This window comes from Erpetoichthys calabaricus, chromosome 2 (genome assembly GCF_900747795.2).
Source record: "Erpetoichthys calabaricus chromosome 2, fErpCal1.3, whole genome shotgun sequence".
NCBI classification, from domain to species: Eukaryota; Metazoa; Chordata; class Cladistia; order Polypteriformes; family Polypteridae; genus Erpetoichthys; species Erpetoichthys calabaricus.
The window spans coordinates 348262242-348287360 of NC_041395.2; the positions used below are offsets into that span (position 1 = coordinate 348262242).

Sequence of the window (25119 nt, forward strand, 5' to 3'; positions counted from 1 at the left end):
AACCCAAAAACACCACAGAAATTACTCCTTTTCCTCCACTCCTCCCAGGCAGCTTCGTCGTCCTCCTCCTCCTCCTCCCAACTCTGGCTCCCTGCTTGGTGGCCGCAGGCTCCCTTTATAGCACCCCCCCGGATGTGGCTTCATCGGCGCCCACACAGGCTCAGTAACCCTTGCGGGTCCCCCTGGCGGTGGACACGGCGCCCAACAGGGATGAGCTCCGGTGTTCCAAGATGGTGGCCCCAATGCAACCCAGGGGGACTGCCACCAAGTGTTCCAGGGGACGTAGCGTGGATCCCATGGCTGCTCCCCCGGATGTAGTGTCAAAGGGGCGTCCCAGCCGGGCATGGGTCTCGGCCACCCGCCACACACGATAAACGTGAGCCAAAGTAAAATGCACGCGTAGGCATTACAGCGTAGGACAATGCAGAACGCTGGATTGTGTTTCATTTTGTCCCCCATGATCTTCCGTCCAGCCGAACTGCCGCTTCCATTTTAATTGATGTCCTCTAATGTTCGTTGTAGACCAGAATTCAGCAAACAAATCCCTCCAGTATTGTAAATATGCATTTCTGTTCCCATTGCGTATGCACAACTTCTGAAGTGACATTAACTGGGATATCTGGAGAACTGAAGTGAAAGCCACGCAGTCATAATGAACGTCCCAGGCTGCTACAAACAACGAGGCCTGTAGAAGTGAAATCTTCCAACAGACAATATAACACAATCGTTATTTACTCATTTTGTTTTGTTCCAGATGTCCAATGTAACAGCGGGCACGGCAGCCCCAAGGCCAGTGGCGCACCCGGTGGACGTCCAGCAGGCAGTGATGCGTTCAGCGACCGGTAAGGATGCGTCAGACGGTTCATTCACGGCATTTTGATTTACGGCATGTGAGAAGATGACAAGTTACGAGATAAAAGACTGGCCTTTAGTTAAGCCGTGCAAGGGGGGTCTCCACTTTGGGGTGCATGTCCTTCAGTCTAAGGCCACATACAGCAGATCTGGAGTGGCGGAGTATGCAGAAGAAGCTGTTTCTACAGAGAAGCTCACTTCTGACCTGTAAAGCTCCTCAAGTTCAGCCTCAGCCTCAGACCCAATGGTGTCACTTTTTATCTTCAAGTATGAGATTTACCTTTAGAAGCCATCCCGGAGTTTCTGTAGTTTGCCGTAGATTTAACTCTTTGAGGGCTGAATGTTTTTTCTGAAAAGCAATGGTTTCACATGATATAAATCATAATAATCATTAAACGTCTGTTGCTGCATGCTGTGGCTGCCAGTTTGCCAAGAATGTGCGGCAGGCTTGCCACCAGGCTGTCTTGGCGTGGCTGGGGCAGTCATGGTCACTGTGCTTTGCTACCTCTTATCATTGTTAAGTGGCGCTCTTCCTGGCGAACAGTGCCATAGGCGGGTCAGCTACATGAACCTGTTCAGCACCACGATTAGCTGGGGACCAGTCAGCTGAAGCGGGAACCTCACATTCGTTTTCGATCACTTGTATCAAAATCGGAGTCCGACAAGTCATAGTCCAGTTCAGACATAATAGGTGAAACTTTGTCCACAGAGTGTTTTTGCTTTACGCATTCGCTTTGATCTCTCAGTGACATTTTGTTTGCACCTTGCTGCTCACACGAGCGCACAACATCTTGGTCAAACCAATGAAGCTAACTTTCCGTCTAGAGTCCAACTAAAACATAACGGTTGGTTTTGTCACAGTTTACAGTTGATTACCATCGTCAACTCCTCCTTTTGACAAAAGTCGACGTCAGCCCTGAAAGAGTTAAAAGTTACAATACCACGCAACTGATTGTTTTGCAGCTCTGTGAACAAATCCATCCATCCATTTTCCAACCCACTGAATCTGAACACAGGGTCATGGGGGTCTGCTGGAGCCAATCCCAGCCAACACAGGGCACAAGGCAGGAACCAATCCCGGGCAGGGTGCCAACCCACCGCAGGACACACAAACACACCAAGCACACACTAGGGACAATTTAGAATTGCCAATCCACCTAACCTGCATGTCTTTGGACTGTGGGAGGAAACCCACGCAGACACGGGGAAAACATGCAAACTCCACGCAGGGAGGACCCGGGAAGCGAACCCGGGTCCCCAGGTCTTCCAACTGCGAGGCAGCAGCACTACCCACTGCACCACCGTGCCGCCTCTGTGAACAAATGTAAGTTAAAATCCAAGTACAGATGACACAAATGACTAAATACAGGACTGGTACACACAAGTGCAGCTTCGTTAAAACACACAGAGAACAAGGTAGAAACGGAATTAACAAAAATGGAAATCGACGATATCTGTTGTGGTGGATGGCTGGAGACCCTACCTGGCCGGGATGCCGTGCAGGACTGGAAGAGAGACCATACCTACCATGAGAGGGCACCCGCCCTGGGTTACCTGGGGGCCACGGGAGCAGAGCTTGGAAGTTCAACCCTGTTGGAGCCCGAGGTCACCGCCAGGGGGCACCTGCAACATGGCTACAGAGCCTTGGATTGCCAGAAGATGGTCATGGAGCGCATAAAAGAGGCCTCCTCACTGCATACCAGGAGTTGGAGTCGGGAAGAAGAACACAGAGCTTGGGAGGAGAGGAGAAGAATGGAGAGGAATGAATGATGTTACTGGTTTGAGCATTGTGTGGTTGTGCAGTAAAAGAAAAGGATACTCAACGTCTGCGTGTATTGGACAGTTGGTGTGGAAGTTCAGCCCCCCCCCGTATACGAACAGACAGACACCGTCTGTTACTTAACCGATGAACTATGGCCAGTTGACAAAAGAGGAGACTGAAATTGTCAGAGAGACAGTCCAAGGCACAATGGCAGTCCTGGAGAGCTCAGCCAACTAGCTGCTCACCTCCTGCTGGACACTCCATAGTGGAGTCTGTGCTGGCCGTCCAGTCTGATGAGAGGAACTTTCAATCTGATGATCCCAAGGCTCATTTACTATCTGAGGTGATCTGTCCATACGCAGGAGAGCGGTGGCACCAAGTGACTCATCAGGATACTGAGAGGATAAACAGAATAGAGGAGAGGTGGTGGCAGTTTTTAAATATTTATATTTCTGTACAAATGTCTGACAAACAGAAATGCAGTATGCACAGCTAATCGGCAGCTCTAGTCGGGGTGTGCCGGCCTAAAGTTGCAAGTCTTCAGCCTGGGGTTTCTCTTATATGAGCAGACAGATCATTCCATAGCTTTGGGAATCCTGTAACTAAAAGCTCAACCCCCCCGCCCCCCCCTTGTTATTTTATTAATCTTTGGAATGTTAAGCAGGCCGACATCTTGAGATTTTAATGTGCGCTCAGGTTTGTAAATCATGATAAGCTTAGACTGCGGTGGGCTGGTGCCCTGCCCGGGGTTTGTTTCCTGCCTTGCGCCCTGTGTTGGCTGGGATTGGCTCCAGCAGACCCTCGTGACCCTGTAGTTAGGATATAGCAGGTTGGATAATGGATGGATGGATAAGCTTAGATAAGTAAGCAGGGCCTCGGCCATTGAAGACTTTGTATGTTAAAAGAAAGATTTTGAAATGAGCCCTGAACTTAACTGGGAGCCAGTGTGAGAGAAAGACAAGCAGAGAAACAACAACAACATTTATTTATATGGTGCACATTCATGCAAACAATGGAGCTGAAAGTGCTTTACATGATGAAGAAAGAGAAAAAAGACAAAATAAATAAGAAAATAGATTTAGGGAACACTGATTAACAAAGAATAAAAGTAAAGTCTGATGGCCAGGGAGGAAAAAAAAAAAAACAACTCCAGACGGCTGGAGAAAAAAACAAAATCCGCAGGGGGTCCGAGGCCACGAGACCACCTGACCAGCCCCCTCTAGGCATTCTACCTGACATCAATGACCTCAATCAGTCCTCCTGGTATTCAGGGTTCACATGGAAAAATTCGATGATGATGACGGCCGTGTGGACTTCTGGCCTTTAATCCATCACTGTAAGGACATCACAGTGCTTTGAGCAGGTGGTGCGGGCGCAGAAAACTGGAAAAAGAACAGAAGAGAAAGTAGGGGTTAGTATGGATTACAGAGCCACCAGGAAAAATAATGATAATGCAATGCATATACAGAATATCAGGGTTACACTAAAATGAAGCTCTGAGAAAGCCATGTTACAGTAATGTGTTCTCAGCAGTGTTTTAAAGAGCTCCACCATATCAGCCTGGCAAATTTCTATCAGTAAACTCGTATTCCAGATTTGAGGTGCATAACAGCAGAAGGCCACCCGCCTCACCACTTCTTTAAAGTTTAACTCTAGGAATTCTAAGCAGACACTCATTTGAAGGTCTAAGGTTACGACTTGGAGTGTAAGGTGACAGACATTCTGAAATATAAGATGGAGAAGATTATTGAAGGCTTTGTAGACTATAAGCAGGATTTTAAAGTCAATTCTAAATGACACAGGAAACCAGTGTAGTGACATCAGAACTGGGGTGATGGGCTTGGATTTTCTTATCCCAGTTAAGATTCTGGCCGCTGCATTCTGCTCTCATTGTAATGAATTGATGTCTTTTTGGGTGGTCCTGAGAGGAGTGCGTTACAGAAATCTAGTCAACTGAAAATAAAAGCGTGAAGTCCTTTCTCAGCATCTTGTAATGTTATAAGAGGTCTAACGTTTGTTATATTTCTTAAGTGAAAAAATGTTGTCCTAGTAATCTGATTAATATGTGATTTAAAATTCAGGTCCGAGTCAATAGTTACCTCTTCTCTCATCTTGTCCTTTTAACTCTTATACCTCACACTGAGTCGACTGCACCTTCAATTTCGTTGTTCCTTTGTAAAAGTGACAATGACAATAGAGATCTGTCTATCTATCTATCTATCTATCTATCTATCTATCTATCTATCTATCTATCTATCTATCTATCTATCTATCTATCTATCTATCTATCTATCTATCTATCTATCTATCTATCTATCTATCTATCTATCTATCACAACATTGCAAACACTGGCACTGCTTTTATGAATCCCATACCAAATAGCATATAACAGAGACACAACAACCTGATGTACCCACTGCACCGCAACGCTGAGTATGTCCAACAAGACAAAGTGTGCCGGACAGGCACCCACCTTAATAAAATGAACAAGTGTCTGTGTGGCCATGTTGGTCTCCACTGTCAATCTTCCAATCTGCACAGAGAGAACAGAAAAAGGCAACAGCGCCAATTTCTGGTTGGAGGACAATTACCACCAACAGGGCCCTTAAGCCGTCATCCACCAGCTGAGTTTTTATTTGTAATGTGTTCCAGTACGGCAGGAGTGAAAGTCATCAAACATGAAATACTAACTTTGTAAAATATCCTCCATGAAGTTCAAACACAGAGGCTGCAGAGCTTTCTTAACATGTTACTGTTCAGGGCTGAACGGCGGCGGCTCCTTGTAGTCCCGTTAGTGTTGGTATCTTATATAATGCTTTTATTGTTCATCTATCTACATTTTAATCTTGCCTACTACTCTATCTATCTATCTCCTGACAAGCTCAGCTTTGTGATTATGAACATTCCTGGTTTATTATTTGTCGTCCCCCTTTACAAACGACCCCAGGTCTTTCCTTCCTAATGTCTCGCCTCTCGTTTTCTAAGTCAAGTTTGAACAATTCCACCTTCGCCACCGATATCTCTGTTAAATTTAATAATAAAACATCAGGTTTGATTTAACACAGGATTCCCGTGAAGTGCTTGTTGCCGGAGAGGCTCCCATGAATTTCGAGGTGCTGAAGCCCACCGCAGTCCCACATTGGCCACTCAGAGAGCCAGTATCTCGCCCGACCCGCTGGCCGCAGCGCTCTTTATGCTAACATCCGCAGAGCTATTAAGTTCTCTGACATATAACCGAGTCCCAGTTTGTCACTTTCTAATTCCGTGTAGTTCAGAGTGTAATTGCTCTCTGGACGCCGATAAAGGAGCTCGTTGTTCAGTCATTCGAGGCTCAGAGGCCGACACCATGACGAGGCCTGGCAGGCCTGGTCTGCAGCTTTCTCACTTAATGCCACATTGTCACCACCTGCCATCTGCCTTCATCCTGAGATAAGTGGCTACCGACAGGTGGCAGGAAGCCGTCAGGTGATCAGTTGTTGGGATTGCATGCCGAGGAGGAGCCGGGAGTGGGACCTTCACAGTGACACTTGTTAATAATTGACGTGATGAGGCGGCCACCGTGTGCCTTCTCCTAACCACTTTAGTGGATTACACCAACTTACACTTTGTGACTGGAAAATTGAATTCTCTTTTTCTTTAAAACTCCTTTGATATAAATGGCAGCTTCATGATCCTGTGTTCTGTTTTCCTTATTTATTTGATCTTTCTTTCTCGGCTCCTGTTCCCAGTTTTCATTTGGAATTTTTCAGTAGCATTTGGAGCACAGATAAGGCGCTATATAATGTAACTGAAGTGTATTATTGCATACAGTGTTTCTCATCCACTGGGTCGCAACCCAAAAGTCTCCTAAAAGTTTGGGGGGATGTCATGGGGGGGGGGGGATTATGTTTATATTAGTGGTGGTTCACAAAGTGGGCCGTGCAGCAGGTCACAGCTCAGATCATGGCGCTCGATCCCCCGGCAGCTCTATCCATTGTCCTCAGTTTACTAAGGAGGACCCTCTAAGACACTCCAGTTTGATTTGCCATTGACACCCCCACCTTAGTGGGCCACAACACACTCAAGATGAGCACCAAAACGACTGAGAGAACCTGATGTCATATAAACTGAACAAAAAAAATGAAGGGAACACTGCTGGCCATCTCTATTGATCTGGACTGGTGATCTGTGAGGAATGAAAGGATGGAAATGAAATGACCAACCGACAGAGGGACCCCCAAAAATCAAAGGGAACAAATGAGGCAGCAGGCAGGCGAGTCCATTTGGCCGAAATGTCATGGCAGCAACTCCAAATCAGACTCAGTAGCTTGTATGCCCTCCCCATGCCTGACCACGTCCTAATGAGATGACTGATGGTGTCCTGGGGATCTTCTCCCCGATCTGGACCAGGGCATCACTGAGCTCCTGAACAGTCTGAGGTGTCAGATGGACCCAAACATAATGTCCCACCCAGAGGTGTTCTACTGGATTGAGGTCACGTGAGTGAGCATGGGGGGGGGGGGGGGGGAGATCAGTCAGTGGTATCAATTCCTTCATCCTCTCGCCACATGAAGCCGGGCATTGTCGTGTACCAGGAGGAACCAGCATAGGGTCTGACAATGGAGCCAAGGATTTCATCCCAATACCTAATGGCACTCCTATGGTGCCCACCGTTGTCTAGCCTGTAGAGGTCTGTGTGTCCCTCCATGGATATGCCTCCCCAGATATACCATCACTGACCCCCCACCAAACATGTTACAGGCAGCATTACGTTCTCCACGGCTTCTCCAGACCCTTTCACGTCTGTCACATGTGCTCGGTGTGAACCTGCTGTCATCTGTGAAAAGCACAGGGCGCCTGCCAATTCTGGAATTCTGTGGCAAATGCCAATCGAGCTCCATGGTGTCCACTAGAAGACATCAGGCCCTCAGGCCACCCTCATGAAGTCTGTTTCTGATTGTTTGGTCAGAGACATTCACACCAGTGGCCTGCCTACCTGCTGGAGGTCATTTTGTAGGCTCTGGCAGTGCCCATCCTGTTGCCCAAAGGGTCAGATACCGATGGGTCCTGCTGATGGGTTAAGGACCTTCTAGGTGGGGCCCTGTCCAGCTCTGCTAGAGGAAGTGCCTGTCTGTCTCTTGGAATCTCCTCCATGCCCTTGAGACTGTGCTGGGAGACACAGCAAACCTTCTGGCAATGCCACATATTAATGGAGAAGTTGGACTACCTGTGCCACCTCTGTAGGGTCCAGGTGTGGCCTCATGCTACCAGTAGTGACACTGACCGTAGCCAAATGCAAAACGAGTGACAAAACAGATGTCAGTGGCCTCCCGCCAGCTGTTAAGCCATTCATTCCTGTTTTGGGGGTCGTCTTACTGTTGCCCCCCACTCTAGTGCACCTGAAACTGATGAACAAGCCCCCATGCTACTCAACTGACCACATCAATAGCCCACAAGTGTCACTGACTTGACACTACATTCGGATTATAAAGGGTTCCTTTCACTTTTTTGAGCTGTGGAGGTTTACCCCGTTGAGGGGCTCAATGACCAGTTTTGCACAGGGGGTGACCTCAAGTTACATTTTGTTTCAAAACTTTTCTCCATGGGAACTTTTTAGTGACCACATTTGACTGGGGATGTGTGGCGAGGTGGCATTCTGGGGACTTGGCTCGGGTATGCAGGCGAGTCTCAGCTCTTTAGTCTACCCTGGGTGGCACCGCATACCCCGGTTAGAGGCGGTGAGCGAAACGATTCACAAAAATCGAATTCACAGGGACGCTCGGTGGTTTCCTTTACATAAACGTTCACCAAATACGTAAATGGATGATTCCAGTGACATTTGTGACAGTTCTAAGAAGCAGCGTCTCTCGGAGGTGATTTCATGCATTAATTCTGCATGCGTCTGGCCTGTCATTTAATTAATGAGTAAAGATCTGTGGAGTATTACAGGAAGTGTGCATCTCCTCAACTAGGACAAGGCACAGGCGAGGTGACGGGCAGCGTTCTGCTAGAGGATGGAGAGCTGGCATGTGGTGGATCAGGAGATTAAACGCAGTCAAGAAACAAAGCAAAGCCGTGACCTGGAAAGACAAAGATCCTGTCGAGGTGGCTAACACGCGAATCGAACATCGGAGTCCAAATTTCAGACTCAAAAGAGGAGTAACTGGGGAAACTTAAACAGAAGAAGATTAGCATCCACAAAGCTGTCGTGAAGTGGCCCGAGTTCAGAAACCCACGGCTGTAGCAACAATTCCAAGGTTGGCCACCAGAGGAGGCAAAGAAACGCTGTCAGAATACCCCGACAAGAAATGCAAAGGGCTGAGACGACTCTTGATAAAATAAAAAGTTGATTTTCACCGAAGATCTGTGCATCCGAAGAACACGAGGAGACGCCTGGAACGGCAAGGTGACACTCGGTAAACAACCTCCCGACACGGAGGCCGAAAATATCAACAAGCGCAGAATCTAAGAGGCATAGTGAAGAGCAGAGCACGGGGTCGAGATACCAGAAGGCACATAAACTCACCAGTAACTCTCTCCACTGCCAGCCCATTCAATGAACCGCCAGGAACTATGGGAGGTCCTCCCTTAAATAGGTTGGTGGGCCGTTCCTGGTGGTGATGGACAGGTGGCCCCGCCCACAAAGCACTAAGGCCCTTCCCCTTTTTAACATTCAAACAGAAAAATGTATATAATAAATAAATACAAATAACTGACATAAAATTGGACAAAATAGACCTCAGTCATGAATTTGAACCCCCAGCCAGGGGGAAACACGACAAAAGTGTTGTTAAGAATTGTTAGGACCTCTTAACACGTCACACAGACGACGTCAGAAGTCACGACCTCTAAAGCTCTGATTCTTCTTACTGCACAGAGAACACAACACAAGGTGCATACGTCACTAGCGACCCAGACGTACTCATACCCGTGGTGGTCCGCTCAATCGGTATGCTGATGTTCTCCCAGTCAGAACAAGTGAGACGGTGCTGCCAATAGACGACTAACTTTAAGAGGAGAAAAGGAGAAGGTGGGCTGTCAGACCCCTTAACGAAAACCAGCGATGGGAGGCGAGGGCGATATTCTCGTGAATGGGTGACCTACACGATGAAGAGATGCACCTCACATATTTTTGCAGGACTTCGTTATGCTTTGACGACCTGCTCCGTCACATTCAACCCATCACTCATCATTCTGGCCTCTCCTCGAAATCCACCACTTTGGATACGCGGGGCCACATTCTCATCAAAAAAATTCCTTGTGCAGCCTCCGCCAGACACCCCGAGTGCAACTCTTCATGTCTGACATCATTGTCATGACCAGTGCTGGCCAGAGTTACGGGTTAGGGTCAGGGTTACTGCACACCCTGGACCACCATGGGTCACATTTGAACAACAGGACTCACTAAATGGTTGAAGGACACAAAATGGCATCAATAACGACCCAAAATAATTCTCACTTGTGCACTTTAAATACCTCATGAGCTCAAACTCTAACACTAAATTCAGATTTGTCACACTAAAACAACCCTAAGGGTACAAATGAACCATACAAATAACTTTATGACAGTGGTGCAGTTTTTCAGTGGAGAAACCCCAGTCATGTCCACGATGGTGGGTATCGGTTTGACTCCATGTGGAAGAATGTCACTCTGCGCTACTCCACGGTGATGTGGAATAAACGTCACTTGCAGGCATTCTCAGGCGCTTCGCCACTGATGGGGGTCTACTGACACAGACGAGCGAAGTCAGGGAGAGAACATTGAGATTTGTCAGCAACTCAACATCAGCAGAACCAAACAACCGCTTATCAACCTTCACTACGCCAAAGAGCCTCAATATCCGGTCAACATTCAGGGAGAGGGTGTGGAGGTCATGCACTCTAACAAGTACTTGGGGGTCCGCATCAGTGACAGCCTACCAAATCAATCAACCAATTAGGAAGGAAGGCTCAATTATGGGGTGCCTTCTGGTCCCACTGGTGGTAGTGGTGGAGGAGAGAATGAAGACAAAACTGATGACCAGTATGAATCACGCTACAAATTCCTCTCTGTGATGGCCAGTGTGGCATGCAGGGCTGGTGACGTCACTTCAAGAGGGGACCACCAAATCAATAAACCAATTAGGAAGGAAGGCTCAATTATGGGGAGCCTTCTGGTCCCACTGGTGGTAGTGGTGGAGGAAAGAATGAAGACAAATCTGATGAGCAGTATTAACAACGCTGCAAATTCCTCTCTGTGATGGCCGGTGTGGTGTGCTGGGCTGGCCCACCAAATCAACAAGCTAATTAAAAGGGCAGGCTCGATTAAGGGATGCACTGTGGACCTCTGAAAGTCATAGCAAAGGAAAGAATTAAAAATAAACCTGCGTGTCATTATGAACAGCGCTGCACATCCTCTCTGTGACGTGACACACCAACACTGAGGACTTTCAGCCAACAAATTATTCAGCAGAAGTGTGGCAAGAAACGTGACTGGGGGTCCTTTATACTAACAGCAATACTCTGTGGACACCAGGGGGCACTCCAGCTCACCAAACAGCCAACACAAGCAGGCATGGACACAAGCTAAAAGCACAAAGAGTCTATACTGTGGGAAACTCTTCCACAACACTCACAAGTACAATAAAGCGCAAGACCGCACACTCTTTGTCTTCTTGCTCTCTCAGTCAACTCCTCCTCCTCCTCCTCCTCCTCCTCCTCCTCACTAGCGTTGTATGCCTTTCCCCCCTACTCTGGCTCCTCAATGTAAGGCAGGCAGCTCCTTTAATTCAGCACCTGGAAGTGCTACTGGTGTCACAAAACTACGGCCCCGAATGTACACCTGGATGAAGCTGGACTCTCAAATCCCACAGCTCCCCCTGCCTGGTGACCCCCATGGGACACAACAGGGCTGTCCCACAGGACTACAATACCCAGCATGCCCTGTGGGCACCCATGTGGGGATCCCAGCCTGGGTTTGCTGCCATCTATTGTTCCGGGGGAAGCAGTGCCCTAAAGCAGCTGTCCTTCCATTGCGAGGGCATCCCGGCTGGCTTAGGACAATGAGTGTCCCTCACAACCCCTGTATAGCGCCTTGCAGGGCCTGGGACTGCCAAGTCAGAAGTTTTTCTTCCTCTTCAGTCATTCTGGTGTGTGTTCAGATGACACAGTGTGTGTATTTATTTATTTAAAGAGCTTCTTATAAAATGCCAAATTCCCCCTTGGGGTTAAATAAATTTTTATTTATCTTGAAGACAGAGATGATGGTCCAAATGTCTGTTGCATTTTTGTAAGAATATTATTTTCTTTATTACATATACTGTATTTTCACCAGAGTATTGATATTAATAACTCATAGTTAAAGCAGACAGCATTCTACAATACAATACAATCTATTTTTATAGAGCCCAGAATCACACAAGGAGTGCCACATTAACAGGCCCTGCCTCTTGACCCCCCCACCAAAAAAAAAAAACCCTAGTAGGGAAAAAAATGGAAGAAATTCAGAGAGAGACCCCTTTGCAGGTAGGTTGGGCGTGCAGTGGGTGTCAAAAAAAGGGGGTCAATACAACAGAATACCCCGAATCAGAAGACAAGTCATCCTTGATATAATAGAAATATGACAAGTACAGAGCAGAATTCAATAGTAGATGACATCCCATAATAAGATTTGGATTTGTTCAGAGTCCTAGAGACCTCGGGCATTAAGTTGCCTCCCCCATTGCCAGCTGATCCGATAAAAGGAACCCCCCTGCTCGATGATTCCTGTGATCCTCCATCAGAGATGACTTTACCAACTTGGCAGGTGGGCAGTGGCACCAAGTGGCACATTTGAGTACCAAGAAGAGAAACAGAATAGGTGAGGGTTAGTATCCAATTCTAACTATCATGTTACTTCTGTTTTAGTGCTAATGACTAACAACAGAGATGCAGTCTGTACAGTTAATCAGCAGCTCTAGTCAGGGTGTGCTAAACTGAAGTAGTGAGTCTGAAACTGAAGGGGCATCTCTTATAGTAGCAAGCAGACCACTCCACAGTTTGGGAGGGTCCTGTAACTAAAAGCTCGACCTCCCACTGTTATTTTATTAATCCTTGGAATCCTAAGCAGACCGGTATCTTGAGATCTTAATATGTGCTCAGGTTTGTAAGTCGTGATAAGTTCAGATAAGTAAGCCGGACCTCCGCCATTTAAGGTTTTATTATACTCAAGTGCGGTCCTGGAGGTCCGCAGTGGCTGCAGATTTGTAATTAGACGCCCGGCCCTGCTGATAATGAAACTCGCTATTTAATTTTGTGGTTTGTTAGGGCCTTCATTCCTTATCACACCATCTGAGGACCTTCTCTGTTTATGTGGTGGTCCTGAACAGATTTTGGGAGCTCTTGGCCCTTCCCTTGTCTCTCATCTATTTCAAATATTTTATTAAGGCAGACACTTGATGATGCGGGTGGTGGTCTGTTAGCTGGAGAGCTATTGGCTCCTCTGTCACTTACCGATGGCTGGCTAAGGGAACGGGAGATGACTCCAAACTACAACAGACAATGAAGGATTCTGAATCGGAACAAGCGAGTTATCCCCCCAAAGACTTACTGCTTTAGTAGTAAATAAATGGGTTCAGAAACCTGCAGCTGCTGCAGACCACCAGGACCCCTGAGCTTGAGTATTACATCACACATCATTTGCGTGTAATCTTTGTATTTTATTTTGTGCTTTAATCATTTAGATTGGTGTAGACTGTTCCATTTTTCGGGCCTCAAAAGGTTCATGTGGGGCTTTCATTGAAGGCTTCATCAGATTTGGGGATGTTTGGTTGCAGGTCCATCCATCCATTCTCCAACCCGCTATATCCTAACTACAGGGTCACGGGGGTCTGCTGGAGCCAATCTCGGCCAACACAGGGCGCCAGGCAGGAAACAAACTCTGGGCAGGGCGCCAGCTCACCGCAGGGCACGCACACACACACCAAGCACACACTAGGGACAATTTAGGATCGCCAATGCACCTATCCTGCATGTCGTTGGACTGTGGGAGGAAACCAACACAGACACGGGGAGAACATGCAAACTCCACGCAGGGAGGACCCGGGAAGTGAACCCAGGTGTCCTAACTGCGAGGCAGCAGCGCTACTCACCCTGGTTGCAAGTCTGTGGGGCAAATGGCCTACAATGGGTATCAAGCCCCCCAAGACCAGGTGCTGGGACCAGAGATCTGGAACTGCACTGTGAACCTTAAGGACCCCCCCCCCATCAGGTCACCACTGCACCACATCTCTCAGCCCACAGCCTGGGAAAGAGAGGAAGATGGATAACCAGGGGGGTAACTCCAGACCCAACTTTTGACAAGCTCCAGGGGTCTGCAACCGGACCCCTTTCTTTATTTTGTATGTGTGTGTTCAGCTCAGCCTTCATTTTCTGAACCCTTCAGAGGTCACTGCTTTCTTTGCTTCCCAATATCTTGGCTGCAGGACGGTCGTTGGTGGGTGCCACGGGGCAGGCAGGCACTCGAACTTCAGGATGTTTTTACCGGTTCAATGGTTGATTTGCATGTATCTGAATGATGTAGGCGGCGGCACGGTGGCGCAGTGGTAGCACTGCTGCCTCACAGTAAGGAGATCTGGTGCATTGGTGATTCTACATTGTCCCTAGTGTGTGTGTGCTTGGTGTGTGTGTGCCCTGCGGTGGGTTGGTGCCCTGCCCGGGGTTTGTTTCCTGCCTTGCGCCCTGTGTTGGCTGGGATTGGCTCCAGCAGATCCCCATGACCCTGTAGTTAGGATATAGCGGGTTGGATAATGGATGGATGGATGATGTAAATGTGATCATTAAAATGATGTCAAATGAGAGGAATGTTAAGAGAGGGCAGGCGCCTGGCACCAGCCGATGGTCTCATGTGTTTTCTCGTTTCAGCCTCGTGTTTCTTCCCCTGCCTCAACGGCGGCGAGTGCCTCCTTCAGAATTACTGCGACTGCGGCCGTTTCAAAGCGTCAGGAGACCGATGTCAAACAGGTCAGTCCAACGCCTGCCATCTTCTAGTCTGAGCTGCTTGCTCCTTCTTTTTCATTTTCTATCTTGGCACGTGGCGGTGAGTGCGTCCAGGTTTACAATCTCCCGGAGGTGCAGTTAGTCAAAGTGCGTCACACTTTCGACATCTCACTCAACTCGGGGGCCTTTCTCAGAGTATACCATTCTTGTCACCTGGTATCTTTTTCATTTCGTTTCTGACGTTCTTCTGCATCTTCTATGGTGAATGTTGAGATATTTCAGCCAGGCTTCCTCCCCTGGTTGGAGTTCAAATCCTTGCTTTAGGTCTTTTTGTTCGTTACCGAGCCCTTGATTTATGTTCATGTTACTTTTGCTCGTTACCTGCTGTACTCCTGAGGCCTGTGTGACATGCCTTGAGTTTAAGGGGTGGGTCCCCGTGAAGCCTGCCCACCACCACAGAGCGGCTGCCCTCGGCCCATTAAAGTAGGGATAACCCACAGTCCCTTGCGGTTCATTCAAATGCACTGGGGAGTTGCTGAGTGTTTTGTTGCGATTATTTCTGTACATTTTTTTGTGATTTATGGTCTATTTGCTCTGTTTTTTACTTTTGCCATTGGATTACTGTATTGGCACTTTGTTTGCCTTGGGTTGCCTTTTCTAGAAACTCCTTTATGCCTTTCTGTGCTCCATAGAGCTTCATATTATTAAATAGCATTTTTTATTTATAAAGTTCCTGGGTTTGCTCTTATATCTCAAGAATATCTCATTGCAGAGCCACAGAGCCATACGTCATCACAGGTCTACACCAGCCGTTCCAGGCCTGTAAGAGGGAAGTTAAGGGTTAATGGTTAGTGTGCTTTAGAAATGGCTAAGATTAGGGGTTACTTAACGTGAGGGGTCACTGGTGGTAGGTTTGGGTTGGGTGTGGTTAGCGTGCCAATCAATTTGATTCATGCCAGCCTAGCCTAGCTTCTGTCACCAACCTGCTGGTCTAGACGTGTGGTGACATCATCTCTCTCCTGTCCTGTGGACCTCTGCTGATGTATGGTGATCCATCCATCCATCCATTTTCCAACCCGCTGAATCCGAACACGGGGGTCTGCTGGAGCCAATCCCAGCCAACACAGGGCACAAGGCAGGGAACCAATCCCGGGCAGGGTGCCAACCCACTGCAGGACACACACAAACACACCCACACACCAAGCACGCACTAGGGCCAATTTAGAATCGCCAATCCACCTAACCTGCATGTCTTTGGACTGTATGGAGGAAACCCACGCAGACACGGAGAGAACATGCAATCTCCATGCAGGGAGGACCTGGGAAGCGAACCCAGACGGGTCTCCTAACTGCGAGGCAACAGCGCTACCCACTGCGCCACCGTGCTGCCCGACTTTGTGCTTGGGAACTCTCAAATATCAAGTAACAGATATGGATTATCAACTCACATGTATGTATGCATATTTAACTTTTGTAGAAAGACAGCCCCCGGGTACAGACAGACAGACACCCAATGTCCCAAAACACACAGGTTTATTATAATAAACAGCACCACAACGCCTAAAACAATCCAAACTCTTCAGTCTCTCTCAATACTTCTCTTCCTCTTCTCTCACCTCCACTCCCCTCCTCCCGACTCTGGTTCAACTAATGGGGTGAGGCGGCCGCCTTTATGATGCCCCGGATGTGCTTCCTGATAGTTTCCTGATGGCACTTCCTGGAGTGGCGGAAGTGCCGTATGAGCACCCGGAAGCACTGCGGGTGTACCTGGAATTACTTCCGGTTGTGGCGGTGGCCACGGGCCCCAACAGGGATGAGCTTCCCAGCTCTGTTCCTGTGGTCCCCCTGCAGACCAGGGCGGCTGCCCTCTCATGGCCCAGGGGAGGTATTGTCCCTCTCTTGGTCTGTCCAGGCGTCCCGGCTGGGTAGGGCCACACTTCGTTATTGTTGTTTTTGTTAACTTTTGAGTTGTTATTTTTCATGTCCTTATGTTATTTCTGTGGGTTTCATCTGTAATTCTATCATTACGTTTTATCTCTGTAAATGCCCTGCGGTCACTTGTTCTTTGGAGGCGGAGCCAAGCTGACATCACTGGCCCTGAGCCCTCCCTCTTGCTGTATGAGTGAGTGGAGAAGGCTCAGGAGCGGGAGATCATTTATTTACTGTCGGCTTTTGTAACTAAGCACTGATTTGGTGTGAGTTGACTGTTGGTTTTTGTTTTCTTGTCTCTGATGAAGAATTCTGAATTTTTGGATTTCGTAATTTGTAAAGCTTGCTTAACTTTTTGCCTCCTTTTGCCTCTCTTGAAACATTTTCTGGTAAGTTTTCTGATATTATTTTTTGTAAATAAATCCATAATTTATTAAGATCCCAGTTTACCATTTTTATATAAGCTGAGTGTACTATCTCAATAAGAGACAATGAAATAGGTTCAGGAGATGAATGGTAGTTAAGAGCACCACAGATGTGATGGTTGCTCTGAGGATGATGATGGAGAAGTTTAGAGAAGAACCGAAGGAGTCGCATTGCGTCTTTGTGGACCTGGAGAAAGCAAATGACAGGGTGACTGTGAGGAGCTGTGGTATTGTGTGAGGAAGTCGGGAGTGGCAGAGAAGTACATAAGAGTTGTACAGGATATGAAGTGTGACTGTGGTGAGGTCTGTGGTAGGAGTGACGGAGGTGGGAGTACATCAGGGATTAGCTCTGAGCTCACTCTTATCTCCAACAGTGATGGACAGGCTGACAGACGAGATTAGACAGGAGTTCCAGTGGACTGTGATGTTTGCTGATGACATTGTGATCTGCAGGTGGAGGAGACCCTGGAGAGATGGGGATATGAGAGGAAAGGAATGAAGGTCAGTAGGACCACCAAGACAGAATCCATGTGTGTGAATGAGAGAGAGGTCAGTGGAATGGTGAGGATGAGGGGAGTAGAGTTGGTGAAGGTGGATGAGTTTAAATACTTGGGATCAACAGTACAGAGTAATGGGGACTGTGGAGGAGAAGTGAAGATGGGAATTCATGCAGGGTGGAGAAGAGTGTCAGGAGTGATTTGTGACAGACCGGTATCAGCAAGAGTGACAGAGAAGGTCTACAGGGCGGTAGTGAGACCAGCTGTGTTATATGGGCTGGAGACGGTGGCACAGGAGACAGAGCTGGAGGTGGCAGCATGGCCGGATTAAGGTGGGTGCTATTGATGCTGCAGCATTAGGCCCATTCCTGAAATAGGCCCAGATGAACACAGACGAGAATTTTCCGGAACTGAACAGTTTTCCTTTGCTATATTAACCTCAAAATAACTCTTAGAATGAAATTTGGAGTCCGACTGTCGGACGCCTAGACACAGAGTTACTTATTATATGGTTACTCTTGTTATTTGCGCTGTGACGTAACTATAACGTAGTTGTGTTTATTGTTAACCGAAGATTTCAAGTTAATGCTATCACTTTTACGTTCAACAGTTTACTTAGTAATTTAGCTGCGTTTTTCTTAATAATAATAATAATAATTCATTACATTTATATAGCGCTTTTCTCGGTACTCAAAGCGCTATCCACACAGGGAGGAACCGGGAAGCAAACCCACAATCCTCCACAGTCTCCCTTACTGCAAAGCAGCAGCACTACCACTGCGCCACCTGTGAGGACAAGATATTCTTGCAATATCTTGGGGATTCTTGCCGCTTTATTATTGTTCGGTAAGTGCCACGTAGTAAATTTTTCACCTTGAAAGTTAGTTGTACATTAAAAATCAATGGCTATTTAAATGGTTATCTGTAAAGGTAAAATTAAAAGCTGGCCCGCAGGCCCGGCATGAATGTTTAGAATTTTTAAAATCTTCGACAGGATTCTGGTCTGTTATGAAATTTAAATCGTGGACAAATTTTGACCCTCAAGACCCTGAACTGAGTCACTTTGAAACCAATGTCTCTGCAAATTCAGTTTTTCTTACTGTGTTTCGTAAGAGAATTGCGAAATTTTGTGTATTTCATTGTTAGGTTTTCTGTATTAAGTGCACTTTTCAGACAATTGCTATTGAATGTTGATGTTACGTAGTTTGATGTTAATCTCGAGTTGTTACAATACTACATCGTTATTATTATTCATGTTCAATAAAGGCTGGCTGGTGGTGTCGCAAGCAATTAAGGCTCCTTGGTGGGTCTGAGTGCGCCTGTACAGTGAGTGTCGAATGCACCAATGCCGAGAAAAAATAGGCCTTTTTTGCGGTGCAGCATATGGCCAAATTTCGTCTTAACCCGGCCCTGGGTGTCAGAGTTTAAGATGTTAAGATTGGCATTGGGTGTGACGAGGATGGACAGGAGTAGAAATGAGGACATTAGAGGGTCAGCTCAGGTTGGACGTTTGGGAGACAAAGTCAGAAAGGTGAGATTCTGTTGGTTTGGAGAGATGAGGGGTATAGCGAGAGAAGGGTGCTAAGGATAGAGCTGCCTGTCAAGAGGAGAGGAGGAAGGCCTAAGAGAAGGTGTATGGATGTGGTGAGAGAGGACATGCAGGTGATGGGTGTGACAGAGCAAGATGACGAGGACAGGAAGATATGGAAGAAGATTACTGGGAGCAGCCGAAAGAAGAAGATAAAAGGTAGTAAAAAATACAAGCAGGGTTCATTACGAAAACCAGAAACGTATGACAAGAATCAGAAATCTTTGCACGAAAAGAAAGTCAGAAAATGGAGATGTAAAATACGCAGAGAGTGACATGTAAAGTGTTGACTCTCCCCTGGTCTCGTGTGACGTCCGAGGGCGACTGAGCCCCTTCAGTAGTTTCTGAGCCCTCGAACCCTGCTTGTCAGGACAGCTTCTTCTCTTTATGGCCTCTTTCTTTTCTAGGACGTTTTGGGGTCCTTTTTTGTGTTAATCTTCAGTGTGTGTTCTGTCTGCATGCATGTTACTTGAGTTTGTAATTAATTTGTATTTTAGGTTATTGGGTTTTATTATACTTTACAGCACTTTGGTTATTTAAAGGCGATTTAAAAATAAACTGACGTTGACACTGTGAGGTATGACTACGGTGAGGTAGAGGTGGGAAACAAAACTGACCACCCTGGGTGTCAAAGACCAAAGCCTCAGCAACTGCACCTCACGGCCGGCTTGTTTTATATCACAAAACAGTTAAACGAGAGATGAAGCACATCTGTCACCACGGTGGCTCAGAAGAAAACGGAACAACTTGAAAGTGCACAGGAATTGAGGGACAGCAGGAGGACAGACGGAGCGCGCGATAGAAAATGTGCTGATTTAACACAAAAAAGTGGTGCCATGCCTGACAGCAAAAGAAACATTAGAGCAGCGTCTCTCAACCTTTAAGTATTTGCGACCCGAGTTTTCATAACAGTTTTAATCGCGCCCCCCCTAACGTTTTTTTGAAAGGAGCCCACTAATACCAATTTGTTCTTTTTTAATTAATGATATATCATAGATGTATATTTTATTATACCTACTTAACTTTTATCGACATTTATCTAACTCTATATTTCTTTTTCTAGTATCAGAATGGAGTTTAAGTTCATTTGTTTTGGTTTCAAAAGATGGATTTTTCATATTTTCGATTCTTGTTTTCTTTTTTTCACATCTTCGCGCCTCCCTTTTTGTTACTTTAAATCCCCCTAGGGGGCCCGCCCCACAGATTGAGAACCACTGAATTAGAGCAATCTGGACCAGGACGGGCCACTCAGTCCACCCAAGACAGTCAGTCCTGTCCACTTAATTCTTCCAGTATGACATCAAGTTGAGGTTTGAAGGTCCTGGAGTAGCCCTGGAATCAGCCCAGTCGCTCTTCTCTGGACCTTCTCTAGTGCTGCTATGTCCTTTATGGAGACCCAAACTGCCCACCGTACTCCAGATGAGGCCTCACCAGTGTGTTATAAAGCTTGAGAAGAGCCTCCTGTGACTTGTACTCCACACATCCGCATTATCGATCCACTGGACTAATGCTCTTCATCATTTTAAACCCTTCAGTCAGGTCTCCTCTTCATCTCCTTAAGGCTCAGCTCTTTTAATCTTTCCTCCTAACTCATCCCCTGTAGCCCTGGAATCAGCCCAGTTGCTCTTCTCTGGACCTTCTCTAGTGCTGTCATATCTTTATGGAGACCCAAACTGCCCCCAGGACACCAGATGACACCTCACCAGTGTGTTATAAAGCTTGAGAAGAGCCTCCTGTGACTTGTACTCCACACATCCGCATTATTGATCCACTGGACTAATGCTCTTCATCATTTTAAACCCTTCAGTCAGGTATCCTCTTCATCTCCTTAAGGCTCAGCTCTTTTAATCTTTCCTCCTAACTCATCCCCTGTAGCCCTGGAATCATCCCAGTTACTCTTCTCTGGACCTTCTCTTGTGCTGCTATGTCTTTATGGAGACCCAAACCGCACACCAGTGTGTTATAAAGCTTGAGCAGAACCTCCTGTGACTTGTACTGCACACATAACCTGACATTCTGGGAGCCTTCTTAATGACTTCTGAACACTGACTGGTAGTCGATAGCTTAGAGTCATAAGGCGGACTCTCGATTTTCTGACCTCCCATTGTGTATTCAAACCTCACATTCTTATTTCTCACATGTAATACAGTACTGACATTAAATTTCATCTGCCACAAATTTGCCCAAGCCTGTATGCTAACCAAGTCTTTCTGTACTGATAAAACAGATTCCAAATTATCTGCTTGGGCAGCATGGTGGCGCATTTGGTAGCGCTGCTGCCTCGCAGTTAGGAGACCCGTCTGGGTTCACTTCTCGGGTCGTCCCTGCGTGGAGTTTGCATGTTCTCCCCGTGTCTGCATTGGGTGTCCTCCCACAGTCCAAAGACATGCAGGTTAGGTGCATTGGCAATTCTAAATTGTCCCTAGTGTGTGCTTGGTGTGTGTGGGTGTGTGTGTGCCCTGTGATGGGCTGGTGCCCTGCCTGGGGTTTGTTTCCTGCCTTAACCCCTGTGTTGGCTGGGATTGGCTCCAGCAGACCCCTGTGACCCTGTGGTTAGGATATAGCGGGTTGGATAATGACTGACTGACTGACTGACAAATTATTCGCTAATCCACCTATCTTGGTATCATCTACAAACTTCACCAGCTTGTTACTTATATTCCTATCTTGTGGACATGTTGGACTCGGACACCAACAGGCTGACACAAGATGTCTTCAGACACACACGTTTATTCATAACCCGTAACCCAAAACAACACACAATGTACAGTACATCCAGAAAGCATTCCCAGCACTTCATCACTTTTTCCACATTTTGTTATGTTACAGCCTTATTCCAAAATGGATTAAATTCATTTTTTTCCTCTGAATTCTACACACAACACCCCATAATGACAACGTGAAAAAAGTTTACTTGAGGTTTTTGCAAATTTATTAAAAATAAAAAACTGAGAAATCCCATGTACATAAGTATTCACAGCCTTTTCCATGAAGCTCCAAATTGATCTAAGGTCCATCCTGTTTCCCCTGATCATCCTTGAGATGTTTCTGCAGCTTCATTGGAGTCCACCTGTGGTAAATTCAGTTGACTGGAGATGATTTGGAAAGGCACACACCTGTCTATAGAAGGTCCCACAGTTGACAGTTCATGTCAGAGCACAAACCAAGCATGAAGTCAAAGGAATTGTCTGTAGACCTCCAAGACAGGATTGTCTCCAGGCACAAATCTGGGGAAGGTTACAGAAAAATTTCTGCTGCTTTGAAGGTCCCAGTGAGCACAGTGGCCTCCATCATCCGTAAGTGGAAGAAGTTCGAAACCACCAGGACTCTTCCTAGAGCTGACCAGCCATCTAAACTGAGCGATCGGGGGAGAAGGGCCTTAGTCAGGGAGGTGACCAAGAACCTGATGGTCACTCTGTCAGAGCTCCAGAGGTCATCTGTGGAGAGAGGAGAACCTTCCAGAAGGACAACCATCTCTGCAGCAATCCACCAATCAGGCCTGTATGGTAGAGTGGCCAGACGGAAGCCCACTCCTTAGTAAAAGGCACATGGCAGCCCGCCTGGAGTTTGCCAAAAGGCACCTGAAGGACTCTCAGACCATGAGAAAGAAAATTCTCTGGTCTGATGAGACAAAGATTAAACTCTTTAGTGTGAATGCCAGGCGTCACATTTGGAGGAAACCAGGCACCGCTCATTACCAGGCCAATACCATCCCTACAGTGAAGCACGGTGGTGGCAGCATCATGCTGTGGGAACTGGGAGACTAGTCAGGATAAAGGGAAAGAGGACTGCAGCAATGTACAGAGACATCCTGGATGAAAACCTGCTCCAGAGCGCTCTTGACCTCAGACTGGGGCGACGGTTCATCTTTCAGCAGGACAACGACCCTAAGCACACAGCCAAGATATCAAAGGAGTGGCTTCAGGACAACTCTGTGAATGTCCTTGAGTGGCCCAGCCAGAGCCCAGACTTGAATCCGATTGAACATCTCTGGAGAGATCTTAAAATGGCTGAGCACCGACACTTCCCATCCAACCTGATGGAACTTGAGAGGTGCTGCAAAGAAGAATGAGCGAAACTGGCCAAGGATAGGTGTGCCAAGCTTGTGGCATCATATTCAACAAGACTTGAGGCTGGAATTGCTGCCAAAGGGGCATCGACAAAGTATTGAGCAAAGGCTGTGAATACTTATGGACATGGGATTTCTCAATTTTTTTTATTTTTAATAAATTTGCAAACATCTCAAGTAAACTTTTTTCACGTTGTCATTATGGGGTGTTTGTGTAGAATTCTGAGGAAAAAAATGAATTTAATCCATTTTGGAATAAGGCTGTAACATAACAAAATGTGGAAAAAGTGATGAAGCGCTGGGAATACTTTCTGGATGCACTGTACTTTTCACCATAAGCTCAGTCTCTCTTAACTCCACTCCGCTTCTTCGGCCACCTCCAACTGCTCACATGTAAGCTCCATCCTTCTCCCACACGACTCCGGCTCTCTGATTGGAGTGAGGCGGCCCCTTTTATTCAGTCCCCAGATGTATCACAGGTGCTCCATGATTAGCATCCGGCAGCACTCCCAAGTGTGTCAGAAGTGCTGCATACTCTAGTCCAGGGGCTATCCAGGCGCCCCCTGGTGGTGGCCATGGTGGAGCATTGGGTTGGATCCCCCATCTCAGTGGCCCCAGGGGTGCTGCCCCCTTGTGGCCCAAGGAAAACACTGCCTTCCTTCCGGTACTTCTGTACATCCAGCATCCCGGTGGGGCAAGGTCCCTGGACATCTGTCACAATCTATTAAAACACGGGTGTCCAAGGCATTGGCTGCAGGTTTTCATTCTAACCATCCTCTTCATTAGTGACCAGTTTTTTGCTGTTAATTAACTTCTTTTTATTTAGTTTTAATTAACGTGACTCAGGCCCCTTAGTTGTCTCTTTTTCGATAGATAGATAGATAGATAGATAGATAGATAGATAGATAGATAGATAGATAGATAGATAGATAGATAGATAGATAGATAGATAGATAGATAGATAGATAGAGTGAAAGGCACTATATGATAGATAGATAGATAGATAGATAGATAGATAGATAGATAGATAGATAGATAGATAGATAGATAGATAGATAGATAGATAGATAGATAGAGAGAAAGGCACTATATGATAGATAGATAGATAGATAGATAGATAGATAGATAGATAGATAGATAGATAGATAGATAGATAGATAGATAGATAGATAGATAGAGTGAAAGGCACTATATGATAGATAGATAGATAGATAGATAGATAGATAGATAGATAGATAGATAGATAGATAGATAGATAGATAGATAGATAGATAGATAGAGTGAAAGGCACTATATGATAGATAGATAGATAGATAGATAGATAGATAGATAGATAGATAGATTGATAGATAGATAGATAGATAGATAGATAGATAGAGTGAAAGGCACTATATGATAGATAGATAGATAGATAGATAGATAGATAGATAGATAGATAGATAGATAGATAGATAGATAGATAGATAGATAGATAGATAGATAGAGTGAAAGGCACTATATGATAGATAGATAGATAGATAGATAGATAGATAGATAGATAGATAGATAGATAGATAGATAGATAGATAGATAGATAGATAGATAGATAGATAGATAGATAGATCAATAATCAACAGTTCTGGAAAAGTCTGCTGTGGCCGAATGAGAGCAGCAACAAGCCATGGAATTAAATAACGAGTTTAATTAACAGTGAGAATCATTGGCTTCTCATTAAGAAACTGGTTGGAGTGAAAATGCCTGGACTTTGATGATCCAGTTTAGCTGCTCATCTGTCGGCTCATTTCACGTCTCATTTCTGTTTGGCTACCATTTAATGAGAAAACGAGTCCTTAAAAACAGGGCTATTAAAATGAAGGGAATAGAAGTTAATTAGCAGTGAAAACTGATTAGGAAAAGGGTGAGAATGAAAACCTGCAGCCAGTGCGGCCCACCAGGTCCGGAGTTCGACACCCCTGGATGAAAAGCATCAGCAGCCCCAGCACTGACCCCTGCTGGCCACCACTCTTAACGTCCGCCATTTCTGATAAGGTCCTTCCTGTGGAGGCCTGAATCCCACCAAACT

General features: G+C 46.3%; 1 protein-coding gene across 1 annotated transcript in view; it reads left to right on the forward strand.

The window, feature by feature from the left end:
* The window catches only part of otog (otogelin), a 305832-nt gene that overhangs the window by 25831 nt on the left and 254882 nt on the right, over positions 1-25119 (forward strand). The window contains exons 4-5 of the mRNA XM_051922624.1: positions 755-842; positions 14475-14573. Coding sequence (XP_051778584.1) covers positions 755-842; positions 14475-14573 — 187 coding nt within the window. The remainder of the gene's footprint in view (positions 1-754; positions 843-14474; positions 14574-25119) is intronic.